General features: G+C 34.4%; 1 protein-coding gene across 1 annotated transcript; it reads right to left on the reverse strand.

Annotated features, from left to right (window-relative positions):
• Positions 1-3440: 3440 nt before the first annotated feature.
• LOC125836819 (AUGMIN subunit 5) lies at positions 3441-21006 on the reverse strand. The gene is made up of 10 exons (XM_049515980.1): positions 20123-21006; positions 19081-19617; positions 17939-18080; positions 17188-17364; positions 13776-13985; positions 12163-12348; positions 10469-10628; positions 5032-5227; positions 4693-4828; positions 3441-3966 (listed from the first exon to the last, which is right to left on the reverse strand). The coding sequence occupies exons 1-10, from the start codon at positions 20647-20649 to the stop codon at positions 3838-3840; spliced, it is 2400 nt and encodes a 799-aa protein (XP_049371937.1). The 5' UTR covers positions 20650-21006; the 3' UTR covers positions 3441-3837.
• Between the last annotated feature and the right edge of the window lie 1231 nt (positions 21007-22237).

Below are 22237 nucleotides of genomic sequence, written 5' to 3' on the forward strand. Positions count from 1 at the left end.
GTTTAGATTGTATGTACAATCTAAAAAATGATTTCAACTCTAATTAATTTGTCATTCTTTGGCTTCCTAGCTAGTAAGATTTTATACTAATAATAATAATATATGAACTTCTTTAAACATAAATAAATTTATAATGGATGTTGCCAATTCCTCATCTGTATCTCCTCATGCAAGACCTGTGACTAACAAAAAATATACCACAACAAAGGAATTATCTTCAACTCTTTTTTGGTTGTCTTCTCTTTTTTATTTTTTTTTAATTTTTATTTAGGGTGTGTTTGGTACAAAGAAACTAAAAGGGATAGTATTTTACTAGCTATTTCATGTATGGATGATTTTGGGATACTTGTTTTTTCGTTTACGTAAACCAATACGCTAAAAAATAAGTGAGAAATTCACTTATTTTATAAGAAAATAAAATTTTTGATCGAAGTAAGCCATTAGTTAAACCAATTCATCAAAATTGTTTTTTTTTTTTTTTTAAAATTTTCAAAACTAGAGTAAATGTATTTCACAATAATGTATAAAACATTATTTTATTAATGAAAACCAACGGTCAAAACTGGCGATGAAACATAAAACATTAATGCCAATAATGTTTTATTAAGTAATTTGTTACCGCAAATAACGTTCTATAGGACATTGACAAAATGGATTATCTGACATTGTAATATTTTTATTTTGATGTATTGTTTTAAATAATGATTTTTTTAAAAATAAAAAATCCAAAAAATAATTATATTTTTCATAAAAGTATTTTACTTTATACTAAACACACCCTTAATCAGTAAAGGATGAGGAGACAGTTTGGTCCTTGCGGTCGAATTATGATACAAGGGGTCCAAATTGTTTGCACACAAGGGCAAAGTTAAAGGGTTCTAAGGAGTTTTATCAATTATATTTTAGGTCAAAAAATTATATCGTGTAAATAAAATAAAAATAAACTTTTTGTATAGATATAAAATATTTGAATTCAAATAAGGGAAAATAGTTTGAAAAATACTCCAACTTTGATCGAAATTGCTGTTACGATACCAAACTTTATGGAGGATCTTTTACCACTATTTAATAGTGTATTTTAAAGGTATATATGTGCCCACATGAACATGTTACTATTTATAATGATGCAATATTTATGATGTCCACGTGAGCATATATATACCTTTAAAATATACTATTAAATAGTGTAGGGGGTAAAAGATCCTTTTCAAAGTTCGGTATTGTTACAACAATTTTGGTTAAAATTCGAATATATTTCAGACGTTTTTTCCTTCAAACAACATAGTAAAAGCTTCTAGTGCAATAGCTAAAATGTGGCATCTTTTTTTTTTAAAAGAAAAAATCCATTATCTAAAATTGATGGGTTTGCCACAATAAGCTAGTTAGAAAATGGGCATGCATTGAGTATGGATTTTGGTTATCCAACTTTTAAGCTGGTGAGACCACGAGATTGTTGCTTATTTTTTTAGTTTACAGTTAGGAAATTTTAACCCTACTACTTTTTAACTGAAAAAAGAAACATTCCACCAACTATGTATTGTGATTTCATGTGAAATCCTTTAAGATTTTACATTCTGTACAACTCATCAAATTAGTCTTCTTTTTTCCACTTTTAGAGCCTCGACTAAATCTGAATCACATAGGACTCGAATCCCATACCTCTAATTAAGGGTAAAATAGTTCCACTATTGTACCGTAACCTATGTTAATTCAAATCCGTCTTTAACATAGTAAAAAGAAAATTAAAATTGCATTATCAGATTATTTAATAGATAATAGGAGGTGGCTATCCGTAATTAGTGAGATTGATATAACCTAAAATTAAGACAGTTAACATATTACAAGCTAAAATGTTAACCTCCATTGTCTTTGTATAATTCATTATGTAATGTGATAAAAGTTAAAACTATGTAAATTATAGTTAGTTTGATAGATAAATCGCTGGCAGCCTCTCAATTCAATTTTGTGTTTGTATATCAGCATAAAATTTGAATGTGTATACAATTGAATCAAAATAAAACGTTTGTGTATCAAATCTCTCTCTCTCGCTTTATACAAACACAAATTATACATTGTATTTTGTATAATCTGTGTTTGTATAAATCGAGAAAGAGAGAAAGACAAAAGAAAACTAGACAGGGGAAGATTTATATTGTATAATTATAAGTGTATAGGACGAAGATATATGTATTTGCATGTGTATATACAATTTTCTCGCTTTATACAAACATAAATTCAATTTATACATTTGTGTTTGTATAAAGTGAGAGAGGGAGAGTGGCGAGTAAGAATTTTAGGGAGAGAGGCGAATGACAACAGTATGCTACGGGTTACAATTAAATCAAACTGTGATTATAACATTTAATTTGAATTAATAATTTGCTATTATATACAATTTTCCCTTGTATATTTAGTTAGTTGTAGTAATTATTTGACCTGAACATAAATGTGTTAAAAGCATTACATTATTTTAAGGAAAAAGGTCAAAATTATCTTAGAATTTTGTATTTTGGAGTACGTGATTTATATATATATAATATATATATATATATGGACTACGTGATATAAATATTTTCAGAAGTTGTATATTGAAAATTTCCAAAAAAAATGTGTAGAATATTATTTTGTCAGTTGAACAAATAAATGTAATTTTTGTTAATCACATCACTACTCGTGACCAATTAAACGCGATAGGAAAAATGACAACAAGAAGTGGAGTTCGGGCGATTACGTGTACACAATTTTATCTCTACCTTATAATGATAGAAAGATTATTGTCAATAGATCCTCAAGTAAAGCATATAAAAAAGTAAATGCATAAAGTAAATACAATGGCAATAACAAACAATATGATAACTAAAGCAAAGAAAATACAAGTAATACAAAAATCGACAAAAAAGATAGTAAGAGAGTAATAATAACAATAATGTGAAGGAAACTAGACAATGTTTGACTATCTACTAACTTTCTACTCTAATCCTCGGCCTTCCTATCTTTCTATCTAGGGTCATGTCCTTGATATGTCGTATATGTGTCACATGTTCTGTCTAATCACCTCTCTCAATTCTTCTTCGACATACCTTTGTATCTCTTTTAATACCAATTATAGTCAACCTCTCGTAGTTCCTCACTAAGACCTTTGAACATCATCTCCAACAAATAGAATGAATAGCATCAAATTGTGCCCATTTGTGTTAACTCGTAAGTAACATAAAACTTCATTCTATGAGGCAGAATGTATAGCTAATTAAGTAGGTTCATAATCTTTTGACGTACTGAAATGTTTTGAACTTCTAGAGAACAAGGGTTAGCTCTGCAGCACGTCTACCCTCAAAACTAACAACTTCACAAATTTCAAATAAAGTGAAAATACTCGCTGTACTATGTAATAGCTCATATATGGGATCTAATCTATAACATTAAAGGCGTTACACAAGCAGTATAGAGAGGCTCAAATAGTGTGAAGTGCAGACCACTTTACATCTATTCTTGAGATTATATCATATGTATGCTATTCTCTCCTTTCTCCTTCAACAAAAAATGACGGAAAGAACATCTGCAACAACATATTGTACTCGACCTACATTTTCAGCCTTGAAACTATGTAAGAGGAAGACAGTCCCCCCATATTAACTGAATTTTTCTTACAGTCCTAGGTCTAGGGTGAAGATCAAATTGCAACAGATGCTGCCTAGATTTGCAGTGACCTGCTTTGCTCTGCTGTTTCTAGATGATACCAGCCTCGAGAAAACCAAAAGCCACATGAAGTTGCAAGGAACTAGCAAGCGGAAAAAGGAAAATTTACAGACATTATGTAACAGCGGCCAAAGAGATGATTCAACGAAGTTGTTGATCATGAAATGCCATAAGCTGTTTTACATCATTCCACCATGCAGCAACATTTTGTCCATCAACAGTAACCCAGTCAACTACAGTTGATGCTGGTTGTTCCCACCATTCATCTACCTGTAAAGATGCCACAATATCACATTTGCATAAGCAGGAACTTTTCAGAACAGAGCAAAGAAGAGTATGTGAGAAAGTAAAAAAAGAAAACGAACATAATAGCATCACCAAGATATCCTAGTTACAGAGCTTGAATGTTTGTTTCTCTTTTTATAAAGACCCATTTTTTTGCTTTCCCCTTTTTGGGCATAACAGAACTAAAATATCCTTCTAACACCAAATAAATTCAGAAACAAAATCTTTGGATCAATTAGGATAACTCTAATTTTTTCCCAGAAATGGGTTCTTGGCAACTGACATAAAGTACTTTCCGTTCATGCAGTTGTGCAGAAAGATGTTAAAATTCACATGATCCTTGGGCCTAATTCCAAAAGCTAGCTCATGAGGCAAGGACTGCTCAAGACCAGATAAGCATACCCATTCCCCCCATAACCAACGACTTAACATCACCCAAGGAGGTTAATCAGAAGATATGAAAGATGTCATTTGGAAGACATGAAATGATAAATATCAAAGAAAACAATTTACAATATAAACTTATATCAAGTAAAAAATAGTCTTTTGTGGCGTGTTCTACCTTCGTTTTGGACACTCCCACATCTGTGTCCAGATGGATGATTGACAGCATATAAAGAAATGTGTAATTCCATTATTTTATCCATTTCTAAGTAAGATATTACCTTGAACAAACTAGTGAACAAATAATCAGCGACAAAAATTACTCACCAGGCCCCGAGCATACTTGCATTCCTCGTCAAGGCAGTGTTTAGCATTACCAATAGCTACATCCAGTTCCTGTAGCCAATTCTCTGTAGCTGTCTTCTCTTGCTCAGCTGCCAGATTTAAGCAGTAGTTTGTTGTCCTACAAAGCACAAACAATAAAACCAACCATTCTATATTGGTTCAGTCTAATGTCCAACAAAGGCACTAGACTCCAATCTAATTTTGTTAAGGCACCCCAGTTTTTGGTTTGAATTAAGAAATAGAAAGACTTGTGCATTGCAAATAAGCAAGGATCTGACCCGGGGAAAAAAAAGAAAAATTGATAAGTGACATTTGTCGCACCTTTCATACTCATTTTGTGCCTTGTTAGCATGATCTAATAATGCACGACCACTTTCAACAAGATCTCGCCGTGTGTGAACCAAGTTGATTGCCTTTTCCAAGTCTTCCAATATGGAAGCTTCAGAACCACGAAATTTCATACAAAATCCCAAAGATTCTAAAACTGCTGCTAAGCCAGCATCAGAGACATCCAAACCTAAATACACAAGTTAAAAGGACAAAAGCAAGATGTACAATCATCAGTACAGGTAAAAGGTGTGATAGCGAGGAATGCAAACCCAAGCTCAAAAATAGTGAATGTTTGAGCCAATAAAATCCAAGAAAGTCATGGTATGAATATTTAAAATTCAATAAAAGCCATTGTGTCTAACAGAGCTCATACATATTACAAAAACAACATAACGAACTAATAATGAGCTCAAGTATTTATGCAACTTATTTCATAAACTTGAGGGCAAGGAGTTCAATCCAGTAAATGGGTTAAAAAAAAAGGCATACTGAAATGCCAAACTTAGATCCATCTAAAGACTCATTCATATAGGGCTTAGTTAGATTGATAAATCGTGATTTAAGTCATTCTCTTGTGATTCTTTTATGGGACATAATAATCACAAACACACCATAAACCTAAATGAGCTTAAGGTGATTCCTATCGCCTTAATTGTTTAAGCTTTGCACATTATCATCCTTCTTGGTCTCTCATGTTCTACTTGATGATTATACTGCCGTATTGTCTCAAATGGTTTTTAAGGGTATTGATAGAAGCTCAGATGTCTGGAAATCCGATCAAGTCAAATTTTGCCTCACTGTTTCTAACACTCAGATGGCCCTTGGTCCAATTAGGCAACTATAATTGAAACTATATCCATCTTAAAGTCCCAAGCCTGCTAGCTGCACCAGAGACTATTGGCCCATAGCTTTTCTGACCAAACCAGACAAGTCAGCAGACAGCATAACACCACCTTATGCTACACTTAGATTTAAACACAAATCAACTAGATTAACTTTATTTTTTTTGATAACCGATAAATCTGCCTGTGACCCATCCTTTGGACCAATCACAGCCTTCTAAACACGGTTGGATAATGGACCCGCCCCTCTACCCTTCTCCACTTAAATACTGGGCTTTGCTTTGCATGTGTGGGGCTTGAACCTGTGACCAAAATGCCAAGAACTGGAAACAAGAAAAGAGGTTGTATTCACCTGAACAAGTCAATAATGCCTATGCTATCCGCTACTGATTTAATGCCTCCACAAGATCCCGAATGCATATTTTGCTTTACAGAGAGTTATGACAGAATAAATGATTGAATTCTTTACTTCCTAAGCTAATCGTGTTAGTTTCCTTCAACAAAATCAATAAGCTTCTTGATTGATCCCCTATATCTTCGGCCTTCAACAATTAGAATTCATAAGGCGATTTGTTCTCCACTACTTCCTGAGAGATCAATAGAAAATGATTGTCTGTGCTTCCAGCCGCTCTTCTCCTTTTTCCACTCACCGACTCAGAAAAGCAAGACATGTACATTATGATCTATCATATACTAATAAAGCAAGGAAGCAAAGTAGTGCCTCTCCGTAACCCTCCTTTTTCCACTCTCTGACTCATAAAAGCAAGATATGTACATTATGATCTATTATATACTTATAAAAAGCAAGGAAGCAAAGTAGCGCCTCTCTGTTGCCCCTCTATACTCTACAAGTCATTAGTGTCAAGTGCACGCACCAGAAAGAGAAAATGGGGGAAGTCAGTTCAGAACTTCAGATACAAGAAGTGAGGAAGACAAAACATTAGGGAAAAGAAGGAAATGAGAACTGCTGGGGAATAACTCGGTTGGGGCCTTTTGGTCAGGTGGACTTGGGAGAAGGGGGGCACAGTTAGCTTCTAAAATCTAAGGTGAGTGAAAAGGAAAACATTAACGCCTCATTTTTTGCACTTAATGGAGGTCTGAAACTCTGAATCTTAATCATTCTTCAGCCCATTAAGTGTGTTTGGTTTTTAGGTTTGAATCTTAATCATTCAGATTCAACCCATCAAATCCATATGTTCTTTTGTTAATAAAACTCTTAATGAATTTGAAAAGATATGAACAAATCAAATCTGTAGGAGAGCCTCAACAACACTCAAACTTATTTAATACGTTTTAAAATAATCATTGTCGCTTTTCTCTCTCTCTTCGCATGCCTTCGCTCTTTCTGGCTACAAACTTTCTTACTCTCTTTACTCGATCAAACACCAATTTTTTTCTCTTCTTGAGTTTACATAATTTTTTGCGACACCCCAAACTTTCTAAGCAAAGGCCCTAACCATTCTTCATTTGCATAGAAGGTCGTATCGAGTGATTCTTAAATTGTTCTTAGGTGTTAAGGTCAATTCTTTAGTGTGGAATGGATTTGGATATGAATTAAGGTCACTAGAATCCCCTAATACAAAGTTGAGTAGAAAGTAATGATCATATCTCTCAGCACATAATGAATTAGGTGGCCCATGATATCAAATGAAAGGTCTATGAGTCGTCTTTCAACGCCACCAAGTGTGCCTCATTTCGTGTTTGGAGTAAAAAATTATGATCGTTTTACCAAAGACTACCACAATAGAATTTTCTGAGTAAGTGACCTACGAATCACTTCTATGTGCCGTAGAAGTTTCTACGATCCGTACTGTTCACTCGTGGAAAAAGTACTGGGAGTCAAAATTTTGGATTTAATTCTTACAGACCCGTCTATGGGTCATAGTTTGGGCCCGTAGAATGAACTTCTAAGCCTTAAAATTTCAATATGAATTCCACAGATGGGATTTACGATCCATAGATCAAACCACGAACTGTAGATGGCCCCGTGGAAGGTTTCAACAACTTTTTAAGAGGGGTAGTTCAGTCTATTCCCACTCCTTCTAAGCCTAAACCCCACTTTTTACACCTATATAAGGTTCTAAATAATATTAATCAACCCTATTACTCTCATTAACACTTCCAAGTCTTACAACAAGAATCCAAGAGGAGAAAGCTAGGGTTTTCAAGTGTTCTTCCAGTTTCGGCAAGAACTTTATTCTTCGAGGTATGTAAGGCTACTCATAGTGATGGGCTAAGTTCGTCCTCAAATCCTACATCTAAATTCAATCATTAAAAGGTTATGTTTATGGTTCTACCCACAGTTCTTGAAATCTAACTTCGGTTGTGTTTTGTATTTTGAGTTCCAACTTCCTTATCATTGAAATTTCGATTACTATTATGCATATCGAATTCTAAACCCTTGTTCATGATTTGTATCACATGAGCCCTATTTTTTTTATAAAAGTCGGGTTTATAAAGGTTTTACATGAGTTTTTCCTATTACATTGAGTTCAGATTTGAAAGGTAAGCCCATGAGTGTACTTTTTAAATGCATGTTTTGAAAAGGGTTTTAAAAGGACATGAATGACTTCATATGTACTATTTGGCAATTGAGAAAGAAAAGAATATAATTGACTTTCTGAAACTTTTTCTTTCTTTTTGTTTGGTAGGTTTTGGTTTAGACACTTTTTTTAAGTCTTATTTGTTCATGGCGACGAGCAATATCACAAGTTGAAATGGAATCTTAATGTTTTTTCCATTTTTGATAATGGTCAATGAAATGGTTTGAGAACCATGAAGTTTCAAGTTCCCTGCGGAGGCAAAAATACTAGGTAATGTTTTCCCACCAATCTTAAGTCTTAATGGATAGAATCACCCAATAGTTGTGTTGGTGGGAGGTAGCTCGAACCTGTAATTAGTCAAGGTACACACAAGTTTGGCCTGGACACCACAGTTATCAAATAAAATATTTCTGCTAAAACTTCCATAATTTGTGGGGAAATTCAAAGGTCTAAACTTGTATCCATTCACGATTTGAGTTTAGGAGAGAATGACAAAAATGGACATGTATGTTTAGTGGTAGGTTTAAAATAGTCCTCTAAGAATCACTGAACAATTATGGTCCTTTTAGTTTGTCCAAAAGTAACACTTTTAGTCTTCGTCAAATATTTAACCATTTATGTTTTGTTAGATTTGACGAAAACAGTGAGGAAAATATGTAATCATAAACAACAAGAAAGTTCCATCAAATCTTAAAATATGCAACACAAAAATTCGCACTAGACACAAAAAATATTTTTAAAAAATAGTAGAATTGCACCTCAAAATATTGCATCAGACTCTAGAAATATATCAAGGTAGTAGAAACTACAAAATTGTACCTCTAAATGTGAGTTCGCACTGCTTTCCTTTTCTCATAGTTCCCGTCAAATCTAACAGACAAAGTTTGTTAATTTTTTTACGGATATTAAAAGTGATAACTTTTGGAGAACTTAGAGGACCAAAATTGTTTTGTGCATACTTAACTGACTACTTTGAACCTATCTTCAAACGTAAGTGACCATTTTTGTCATTTCAAGTTAAGGATATCCAAATTATGCGTAATAAGTACATATTCATTGCATCTCATCACTGAAGAATAAGCTATTCTTCCAGATTTTGACTCAGTACAGCTAAAAGAAACTATTTTTATAGTAGGTATTTTAATTCCTCTCAAATTGGATAACCTATAAGGAAACGTATTTTTTTTTCTTGGTAAAGAAAGGAAACATATTTTCTTTTTATACACACTCTGGCACTAGTCAATCTTCATTCTTAAGCCTAACTTAAAAAAAATAAAGAGAGAGAGTTCAATTCCCTGACAACCAAAAGAGACAGATGCTCCTCTCTCCCTGGTACATCCCTATTCTCTCTTCTACAAATAGTTTCTTCATGTCCATCTAACCCATCAAACTTATGTCAACGTTAATCATTATTCAGATAGCAACATGACATGGTGCCACTTCAACTCAGTAGGCACTCTATCAGCAGGCAAACATGAGCGCAATCAACAATTTTCCAGCAAATCTAGATGAATTATAGATCAAATTTGTCTCAACATCTCTTCTTGGCTTTTATTGTGGCTCAAGGGTCATATTCTGGTCAAACTAAAAGAGCTATGGTGGCTAAGGTGTCCTGGCAAATAATTTAAATTCCAGGTCCATATAAATACTCCCTCTATCCCTAATTACTTGCCCACTTTTGAATTGACACACCTATTAAGAAGACAATTATTAGCATAGTGAGTTTACCATTTTACCCCTATTCATTATGAAGTAGATCAATTAAAAACTTAAGATTTTCAAAAAGTTCTACCTTTAACAAAGTAATTAATTGAGGGTATAATAGGTAAAAAAAAATTGTCCTTCCTTGATTTGTCAAAATGGACAAGTAATTAGGGACAACTATAAAAGGAAAAGTGGACAAGTAATTACGGACAGAGGGAGTAACATTTAAGCTAAAAAAATACGTATTCTTAAACAAGTTCACTTTTGCATTTTAACAATAGCACCTGATTCAAGTGAATAATAAGTCATTGAAATGAAGAAGAATATTTTTTTTCTCACCTGCAGGATATTGTAGAGCAGCAGAAATACGGCATATAGATGGAATTGCAGACGGATCTCTTGCGCCAGCCCTAGCCGTCAATATAGCAGCATTCTTTTCAGCAGCAGCAACAGCTTCTGGTCCAGTAGATCCACTGACACCCATAGATTCCAATAGTGCCTATTAGCATGAAACAAGGCACCATGAGTCCAGAAGAGGAGATAACACAAATGAAAACTGCAATAGGTTAAAGATGATAATATAAAACAGAATAGCAACTGTGATATTGTAGCCATTTCGTTCATATTTTAAATTATCGCTTTAGGTAAGCCCACCATCTCTGTCTTTCATCTTTTGGCTTATGTTAAACATCCAGACAAAATATAGATAAACAAATAAAAAAATCCTTCACTTCTTGTGTGTTTGGCAGGGAGGTGACCAATAAACTCAGTTATTGCCAGGTGAATACATTCTTTCCTCAACAAAACCCAGACGCTTATATGTACAGACACAGACATACATTTATATATATACAACTTATCAGAAAAGAAAGAAGAAAAAACATATATCCACATATGAATCTATACACATTTTTTCTGTATGTATATACCATCACCTCATGTAGGATGTCCCTTTTACTAATAAATATTTTGATAATTGCTCATGGTAGGAGTTCTCACGATGAGATATATGTCGCAACGAATATATATCAAGGCAAATGGTGAGAAAATGGAAAAGGTCCCCTCATAGAATTGATAAAAGCTTATTTGGAAAGCACTTAAACCGTGTAATTCAGTTTAAGCCAGGTTTTGAGCTCCGCCTCACTTAAGTAGTGCTTTATTTCATGAGTTAAGACGCTATGGTGTGTACCTAATCACCTATTAACTATGCACATTACTAGAGGATAATTACAGTTGATAAACTGGCACGTTAATTGTAAAAAAAATTGTTTAAGAAATTAAAACTTTAGTGAGATAATTAGCTTTGGAAAAACTTCAAGCTACATCGTGTGATCTCAACTAAAAAGATAGTAGTTTTTAACCTTGATTAACATGATTTTACTCCACATAGTTTACTTTGTCCAAACAGGAGTAGCTAATTGTGGTCTAGAATTTAAGGTAAAGAATCAAAGGGAGACCATTATATCAAGTTTAATTTGCAGTTTAGCACTCACATCAATTTATGACAAAGATCTACCTTTCTTTATTGATACCTCTTGTTAAAATAGAAAAGTCTCTCATTGACTTAATTAAAAATGTATGAGAGGTGCTCCTAATATAAGAGTCTTCGGCTATGTATAATATGGAAGCTAATTGATCCCTATACTAATAAGGTACGAAAATACTCTATATTTAACTATAGAATATCTTAAGATATCTTATAGAATATTCTATATAATTAAATGCATATTCTCTTGATACTCTAACATGCACCCCCAAATTCAAAGTGGGGAACCAGCTTGAGCTTGGTTACTTTGATAATTTCTTCATTCTTGATTTGCACCTTGTCTCCAAAGCATAAATATTAAAAAGAAACAGTTAGAAGTAAATAATTAGTAATCAGCGTAGCGAGAGATTCTAAACATACAGTAAAACTGTTTTCACAAATGTTCCTTAAACCTAGCAGTGTAAACAACTCTTTTAAATTTCTTCTCGCTGAACCAAAAACACACTTTTTAGATTTATAGAATAACGAAAAATGAAAATCTACAAACCTGGGGTGTTGATGGAAGCATGTAAAGTGTATTATCAGGAGTTTGATAAAATGCTGAAACTTCTTGCTCAATAAGATCTTTTGCACTGTGTGATAAATCTACAAGAACAGTACAAGCAGGAATTATAGTACTCGATGAATACTCCTTTGCAGCTAATGGCTGCTGACTCCAAAATGCTGCAGCATCCTACATAGTGACGGGAAAAATTTATGTAATCAAACAATCAATAAATTTTCCCTAAGTAGTTCAGGATTCAGGCATAGTTGTTGTCATTGTAGTTGTAAACAATCAATATGTTTACCATATTCTCCAGCTTAAAAGCATAAATATATCAGTGGAACGGCTAATTTGTTAACAAACTGGAATATTTTCAGTGAGATGTACATATATTGGGATGCACATATATCAAGTATCACATCGATGTAAACCTACCTATGTTGCTCGGACTCTTCAAAAGTGCCAACGGGTGCGTGTCGGATTCGCCAAAAGTAGTGTATTTTTGGAGAATCCGAGACGGGTGCAACATCAAAAGTGAAGAGTCCGCGCAACTAAGAAACCTACTCCTTCCACCCCATTTTGTTTAACCAAATAGTGACCAATAAATAATCCATAAGCCTTTCAAACTAGGTCAAACAACGCATATGTCAAAACTTCGGTGTTCTAACATGCACGACATTTTTGTACTGCACCTTTATACATATCTATAACAGTCTTAGATGAAAGAGAACTTAAGAGTCTTAAATGAAAGACTTGTCACATGTCTTCTACCTATCTTCACTCATTTCTCACACAAATGGGACAGAACGAGTACATTACAACTAGGTTGGGCTGTTGAAGCCAAATTAATTATGCCAATAACTTCAGCATATGGTCCCTTCGCTTCAATATTTATGACTTTCTTACCATTTTAGGGATGTCCCAGAATATTTACACAATTCCATATCTATACAAAATTTACATTTTTTGAGGAAGGTAACATAATGTATACAACTTTATAAGAATTCAAAACGATTATACTATTCATTTAGCTTTTCAACCATTACTTTAGTTTTTTTTCTCTATATATAATATAAAAATATAAGTCAAATAAACATCTCAGACTATGTGACCAGACAAATGTTGTCATATAGAATAGAATTGACCGTTGAGAGAGTAATAGATAAAGATCATCTTCGCAATTGATCAACATAATTGTGAGCCCTGAGAAATTTCACTTTTAGTTTCCAACAAAAAGTATTTAGACTATGTCTAAGGCAACACAAAACCATATAGTAAACTCAAACATGATGAAGGAGTCCCATTAGAATGACTATCTGGTTTAGTGATCAAAGAGCTCAAGTCAAACAGCCATTCAAGTTAGTAGTTCCAATGAACTCTTTAGGTAAGTTTGAAAATTGGTGTATCATGACCAAAAAGGAAGTCCCTAGTGTAGGTTTATTTATACTTTCAAAAGGCCATACATTATTCCTTAGAGAAAAAAAAAACAAAATAGATCTTCAAACCACAACATCATGACATCCCCCACCCCACCCACCCAAAAAAAAATAATTAAAAAGAGAAGACTTGTATAACAACACATTGCACCACATAGACACACATAATTTCAGTCATACCATGCTTGCCTTTAGTAAGGCACTATAAATGGATTCCAGCTCTGATCTGCGAGCATCAAACTCTTCAATCTTCTTCCATTTCTTTCTCAAAGAATCTTCAGCTTCTTTTCTCTCCGCGCACAATTTATTTAAACGTTGTATTTCAGACATCAGTGTGTTCACACTAGCTTTTAGTCCAGCTGCTTCTCTTTCCTTTGTCCAGACCTCCAACTACAAAAAGTAGAAGAAAATTGCTAGGACATCCCACACGTACAAAATCAATAAATAGGTAGTACAGGTAATTGAGCTAAGAGAAGATTATACGATCACACATGAGACCAGCATATTTGAAACTACCAAGAGAAAGCACTACACAAGTACACAAACGAAAGGAAAGTACACAATGTTTTTTTATGGTGGTGTCAGGACCAGCTTGCCAGACTACAATTTCACAGAGTGCCTGCTTACTCCCACCAATCAGGTCTTAGGTAGATGGGGAGAAGTCACAAAACATTATTTTTCGGTTATTCCTATGCTGAGAACAAAAGTACAGTGTCTTATCAATGTAAAGCAGCATTTCTTGCTGAGGAATTCCTACCAGCAGACTTTCCTGTACTCAAAGTGAATTGTCTAAGTGCTCTCCTTTGTCTCATTGTTTATCTCGTAATCATTCGATTCCGCCCCTAAAGCTAGCTCCTACTCCTCCTCCTTCTCCTTTAGGATAGGATCCTCCTTGGTCCTTTAATTGAACAGCACCAGTAGGCTGAATATCAACACACACCTTCTAGGATACTGTTCCTCCAAAAATAAATTTCCTAAACTTACCTACCTTATAAAAAAACAAAAGATAGATTCAACCTTGTAAAGTTTGTGACCTCATCTAAAAGAGTAAGCTATTAGAAAGAGCACACTTTTACTTATTTATGTCTTTAATACACTCCTTCAAGTGCGGCTCTGATTCTTTTTATGGGCAAGTATAAATTCTTTTTTGATAATGGGTGGGGATGAGACTCAAACCCAAGACTTATGTCTGCTCTAATACCATGTCGAAGTTTGTGACCATCTCATTTAAAAGCTTAAGCTATTAGAGAGAGCACACTTTTATGTCTTCAACAAATCCAAAACCTCTTCGACAAGCTTTTCAAAGAAAAAGGGAAGAATATCGTGGATAAGTTAGAATGAAAAATTTCATCCTACACTAAGACATAATCTAAACCAAGATGTGAAAGAATCTGACCAACCCAAAACCTTAAGGTTATGGATAGAGTAGCCCAAGACATCATAAACACCTTTGAAAACCCTTACTCAGTCGATGAAGAGCAAGTACTTCTTTAACATCCTCGCACACATGTGACAGGGCTTTTAGATTTACACATGAACTGATGGATTGAAGAACTGCTTTTTTCTTAGAAGTTTAAAGAGTGGATGGTAGAAAGAGATATCAAGCTCAACAGTTTTAAGAGTGGGCCTGAAGCTAAGATGAGAGTAGGTTCAACAAGCTAAGGCTGACTTGGATCAAAGCTTCTGGCTCAATGGTCTAAATTGAGAAAGAGAAGCTCAAAGCAACTCCATAGGCTGAGTTGAGAGAGAGAAGCTCAGAGCAATAGAACATGAAGAGAGAATGTGTTTGTGCATGCGGTTCACCAAGTTTAGCTCTGATACAATGCGAAAGAATCTGAGCATCCAACCCGAAACCTTAAGGCTATGGGTGGAGTAGCCCAAGATATTATAAATCACTTTGAGAACTCTGGCACAACTGATGAGAGACAAGTATTTATCTAACATTTATTTTCTCCATTTTCTATCTACCTTACAAGTCTATTACCTCACCTCCTTCGAAGTGTAAAAGTTAGCTACATACATTCTCTTGGAAGAGAAGATACATTTGCCATGAGTTTATTACAAATAAACTTGGTAAAAGATTTCACAAAACTTCTCAGTTCTAACAATAAGCTAAAATAAATGTTACCTGGATCTTCTTTCCTTAAAGATCATCAAAATGAAATGATCTAAATCATTTCTCTGGTAAGTTGTCTACTCCACGACACTCTCAGTCTCATATTTAGTGCTTAAAAGACTAACATTTAACCAGCAACATACAAGTAGCAACTACAGTAAACTAGTAGTTTTACACAAGCATAGTGTGTGTAGTAAGGGTCAGAATAGTTGTCACTCTATACAATCAAGGCTAGGTTTGGAATGGAGAACAAATAGACTACCTACATGCCCACACAACCTTATGGGACTGGAGTATGGAGGTCAGTGGATCAAGTTTGCAAACAACTGTAAAATCAAGGTGGGAAATGGGGGAAAAACACTACTTTGGGAAGATGTGTGGGTTGGACAGGAAACTTTGAAGAACAAGTATCCTGATTTGTTCAACCTGAGCCTTCAAAAGGTATCCACAATCAGAGAAATGAGAGACAATCAAGGGTGGGATCTCAGGAGACAACACTTGAACAACTGGGAAATTAACAAAGTGGCTGAACTACTCAATATTCTGGAACAATACAAAGATTTAACTCCCATCTCTCAGAGTGGTGGCTGGCCCTGGAAGATAATCTGGAAAGTCAAGGTACATTTCAAGGTTGCATGTTTCACTTGGCTACAAGCCAAACATGCCACACTCACCCAGGACAACCTTATGAATAAAAGGTCGTCAAATTTGCTTTAGGTGCTCTTTTTGTGAATGTGAGATTGAGACAATAAATCATCTCTTACTGCAATGTAGAAAGACTATGAAGTTATGGCAGATTTTCATTAATTTAAGAGGCATAAGCTGGACTATGCCAAGGAGCATCAAAGAGGCTCTAGCTTGCTGGAATAGAGATGGGAATCAGTCGGGACACGATGGAAGCTTGTCCCAGCCTGCATTTGGTGGACTATATGGATGGAAAGGAACCAGAGATGTTTCGAAAACAAGAGTTGCTCTCTGCAGAACTGTTAGTCCTTTTTTTTTTTTTTTTTTGGTGTAAACATGAATATCCTCAAGAAGAAGAGGATATTCCTAGAATTTTAGATTATTTTTGAAGCCTTAGTAGGGTCACCTCTCCCTCTGTAATTTTGTTGCAAGTATTACTGGAATGCTTTTCTGAGTATTCTTTTTGTTCATACTACAAGTTACCTTCTTCAAAAAAAATAGTTGTCACTCTATAGAGAAATGTGTGAATGAGGATACCGCAGGAAGCAAATATCAGTACAGAGGCAATTATATAACACCTCGAAAAGACAATATGATTAATATTTACATCTATAAACTTAATAAAAAAAAATACGGTAAGCCTCGTAACATTATCACAATGCAACTAATAGTTTCCCAGGCATAACTTCAGGATGTTCTCCAAAGAAATCCAGAAAGGTATAGCATCCCATTTTACCACAGGGGTCCACAGTCTAGACAGTATTTTTAAGATTTATAAGAGAAAAGCCAAACCTCAAGTTGCCTAAGGCTGCTCATACTCTTTGATGTTCCTCCAATTACTAGTGAGTGTGAAGAGATTGCATCATCAGTTCCTTGCAGACGCTTTAAAAGCTGTTGGCTCATCTTTCTCGCTTCTGCAGCTTTATTCAATGCATCTTCAGTAGCCAAGAATTGCTGAACATGTGCTTTCTGCATCGGACAAAAAAATCAGACCCTTTTAAAAATGAAAGGTCTTACAACTATAAACACAAGTGCATAACAATCGATATACAGCATCCATGTCAAGTCGACAATTGTGAAGGAAATGTAATAGACAGGAAACACTCAATTAATAACCAAGTCAAATTGAAGATCCAATTCAGGTCGAAGGGAGCAATAGTTTACAAAGAGTTCCAATAGGTTTTCAAGAAACAAAAAGCCCAAGGAACTTTGCAAAAGCAACTAGTTGAAGGTGGCAAACTATTACTCCCTCTGTCCCTAATTACTTGTCCATTTTTCCTTTTTTTGTTGTCCCTAATTACTTGTCCATTTTGACAAATCTAGAAAGGACAAAATATTTTTACCTATTATACCCTCAAATAATTACTTTGAAAAAGGTAAAACTTCTTGAAAATCTTAAGTTTTTAATTCATCCACTTCATAATTAATAGGGGTAAAATGGTAAACTCACTATGTCAATAATTGCTTTCTTAATAGGTGTGCCGATTCAAAAGTGGAAAAGTAATTAGGGACTAAGGGAGTATAAGGAATGAAATAGAAAGACCTGTCTCTCAAGAAGTTGATTTTGACTCCCTTTTGAAGACGTATCACCTCCAATTTTGCCATTGCCATAAAGTTGATAGTGTAAAGGTGATGTTACATCAGGAGAAGAAGCATCCATTACTCTGTCATTCTCGTACTTGTACCTGATTCAAAGGGAAAAATTGACATCAATGAATATGTTCATCATCATGCCACAAATATCATAAACTGAGTTCAAGCAGATATCAGAACTACCAAATGGAAGCAAAAGGCCTCCATGCCTTTCAAATTGGTTACCTTGTCAGAAATTACATGTTTTATAAAATACATAAATTGAATTAGTTTACCCTTTCATTTCATCTATCTTTCAAGTATTTGTATTGTATTATTTTGGGGTAAGACACCGGGATAGCAGTCCCCCACACCTTTCAGCTAGGTGTATATGACACTTTGGATATTGCAACTCTAAATTATTGAGTGATTAACGGATAATACAGTGGTCGATGCACTGCATCACGCAGGTCAGACGAGTGCCAACGCACAGGAGACAGGCAAGACAATGTGGAACTATGCTTCAAGACCAAATAATTGGGATCAGCTACATGAATCTTCTGTATGCAGCCTGCTCTCACGGCCATTTCACTCTAACATTAAATGTTTCATCTTGCAAGGCAAACCAGGGATTCTCTAAATTATATTTTCAAAATCTTACACTTGACCACTAACGGGTATACAAGTCTAAAAGACTCTTCACAACTCCGAACCTAATATAAGCATAAGATCAACTAAGTATAACTCTAACTAGTTTGTGTCAACTATAGTTGGTATGATACTTATCTCTGATTAGTTTGAGTTTTGATAAGTTAAAATATGACGAAGGCAACATCTGACCAATTAAACTATTGGTCATATTCCTGAAGTAGACATGTATTTCCTATAAAAACAAAATTTACCAACTCAGGTAACAACTGCAAAAAGAAACAGGAAATAGAAAAATATGAGTTATAGTAATTTTCAGTTGTTCATTAAACTGAGCAGAGAAAAGAGCAATGGAAACCAAGGTAGACGGAATCCAAAAATGATTTTTTTTAAAGATTTTTTTTGTTGTTGTTGTTGAGAAAGTTACCATATTTTTTAAAGATATTTCTAAGAAGATCAGATTACCTTAGAATCTCTGCATCAGCTCTAACGTCAACTTTCTCTATTTCTCGAGTAATTGTAGTCTTCAGCTTTTGAGCATAGGCATTGATTGCCTGTAGCAACTGGGGAGGACTTTTCAGGCAACTAACAATTGCATCTCTTACTTCATCGGGTAAATCACCATCAAGGTCAATACCCAACTTGGCAGCTTGTAACAGAGAATTCATATGGATTCCATTTCCTTCAAAAGCAGGAAAAGAGTTGCGAATCTTTTCAGCCATTTGCATAGCAAGACATTCACATGCCTTCCTGATATTTCTTTCCCATGTTGTTTCAATGAGAATGACATCCTCCACACTTTTGGTTCCTTTAAAAGTCGAATAAACATCTTTCTCATTTGCCTGAAAAGTAGTAACCACCTCAGCAGAAGAATCAACACTAGACCGCTTAACGTTCCTTGCTTGGTTAATATAATAACTTAGACGTTTATGGTACTCGGAAAATATTTTTGCAGCTTCTTCACACTGTTGATCATAAGCCTCCAGCATTACTTGTTTATGCCTGTGTTTAAAAGTATAAATATCAGCTATACTCAACGGCCCCGTGCCAACCAATCTAGACACAGTTTCTTGTTGCTTAGGGACAGAAAATACACGAGTTTAAAAATGATGAAAGGAATAATCCAACCCATGATTCCCACCATCCACACCTTCAGTGAATCAGTTGTAATACTTACAAGGTTAACTCACATTCATATCATCAGAGTGAACCCAAAATTTAGAGTCAATGAATTTGGAGTGGGTATAGACAAGGTAATATACACATTTCCTTTTTTTTCTATTTTTGGATAATCTATACATAGTCTGAGCGGGATATAGTGAGTTTAGTTAACTACTAGAAGAACTAGATTTGCCTTTGAACATTACAGGTTTTAGATGAAGAATTGAAGGAAGATTTTCTCTATACATAAGCTCATCACCAGAATCAAAATAAAGAAAAATCCAAAGTTTGTAGTTGTGAATAGATGAGAGATAATATTACAATATGCTGATTCTAATTGACAAACCTGTAGTTAGACCTCTCGTCAAGCATGCGCTTACGCTCAGCCTCCTCCCTTGAGACCTCCAACATCCTAGCCTTCAACTCTTTCCGCTGACGTCTCACTATCTGCCTAAGCCTTTCCACTTCTTTCTCTGCCAAGTCTCTTTCCTGCAAAGCAAATTCCCTACTATTCTCAGCTGAACCCAACCCCACACTCGAAGAGGATCCCGAACCACTGTCCCTAACCACCCCTACCTTCTCCTTCCTCCTCCCTTTACTCCTCCCAGAATCAACAGCATTAACATTTCCATTGCCATCATCACGTCCATGTACAAGAATATTCCGGTGGACTTTTTCAACAGTTTTCTCGGATTTCACTCTATTCAAGAGGAAATTCCAAATGGGTATCATATTACCACGGCAAATCTTGCGAAGTGAATCAATAGTAGGCATTGCTGCTTTGCTTGAAGCTGCGTATGACCCTAATGGTTGGTACCCCATCTCCTTCTGAAGCCATTCCAGTATGGCTTCTGGTTGTACCGACCCCGCCATTGACCTAGGGTTTCCAATTCTCCAATAAATAGCACTAGTTCTACTCCAGTACCCAGAATCACAAACTAGAAAATTGATAACTGATAGCCCCAAACGAACTGCTCCGAAATGGAATATATACAAATGTATCAACAGATCTGAGATTGATAATGGAGTAGAAGTAGTGTGGCCGCAAGAATCTGTAGCTCAGTGGGTATAGAATTATGTTATGAATTGGAAGAAAGATAAATTAGTGATAGTTCAAAATAGAAGGTCCCGCTCCAAAGCCATGTGCTACCAAATCATTACGCGTGTTTTGCTGCTGCCTGCTGTCCGGCCCGGAAAAACTCCCATGTACTCCATGATTTCAATTTTTTTGAAAAATATTATTTAAAATTTTAACTTAATCTTAAAATTAAAATTTCGTCTTTATAAAGCTTAATCTGTTATAAAATATTATAGTGTGGATATCCACTACACCACGAAGTTACTCTCACCCATTATTTCCATTATTTTCCTCCATTACGAAGATAATCATAACATCCACTTTTATAACTATTATTCTTGTAGTATTTCACATCCATAACCTCCCCATTATATTCATGTTTATGACTAACCTTTTGTATGCCTCTATGTTACACTATAAATAGAGGCATAAAGATTCATATTGTATGCATTTGAATACTTTGAAGAATAAGAATACTCTCATATCTTGTCTCTATATTTCTATTGTTTTCACCTTCTATATTTCTTGTTTTATTTTGCTTTAGTTTTATAATACGTTATCAGGAATTATTCAACTATTGAAGGATTGAAGCAAAGTAAATATAAAGAAGATAAAAATATTTGTGTTTATTTTTCTCTCGAAAACAAGGTAAATTACCATATAAGTTATTTTATATTTTACTTTTGATTATGCTTCATTAGTTTTCTTACCATCTCAAAATTATATAGTCCATCAGTTTGATCACTTATATATTTAAAAAGTAAAATTAATTTTGTAAGTTAATAATTTGTAAAGAAATTGTTCTTTATGATCTTGTTTTATTAAAATATAAGTTATTGAGTTATGTGGCATATACGTGGCATATACATATTGATTGGATTATCATTATTGGTTACTTTTGCACCTCTTTATTTTTCTTTATCTAAACATTTACTTATTGAGTTATTAATATATTATTTTTTCTAACAAAGTTTGTTTTGTGGTTATTTTAAAATGATTAGTAAATTATTTTAATCTTCGTAACAATATTGAGAAAGAATGTTAAAAAGTTTTAATTTATTTTAACTTGGGACTTTTATATGATTCCAACATGTTGTTATAATTAATTGATTTTGTTCATTTTTCTTGTACTTTAAGTCAAATTTAGATATATTTATGATTTACGATAATTATTTCTTTTGGTAACGTATTTGGTTTATCAAGACATTGATTGAGGGTAAGACGATGAATTCAAGTTTCACCGCACCAAGTGGGTAAGACACAAAGTTAAAGTCTCGGTGCACCATGATAATAAGAAGTTGGGTTCAAGTCCCATTAATTTATGACCAAAGACGTTTTTATATGGGTAAGACATTGTGTTTAAGTCCTAATGCACTATAGTGA

Source organism: Solanum verrucosum, unplaced genomic scaffold, assembly GCF_900185275.1.
Source record: "Solanum verrucosum unplaced genomic scaffold, falcon-dt-bn FXZP01000129.1, whole genome shotgun sequence".
Taxonomy (NCBI): domain Eukaryota; kingdom Viridiplantae; phylum Streptophyta; class Magnoliopsida; order Solanales; family Solanaceae; genus Solanum; species Solanum verrucosum.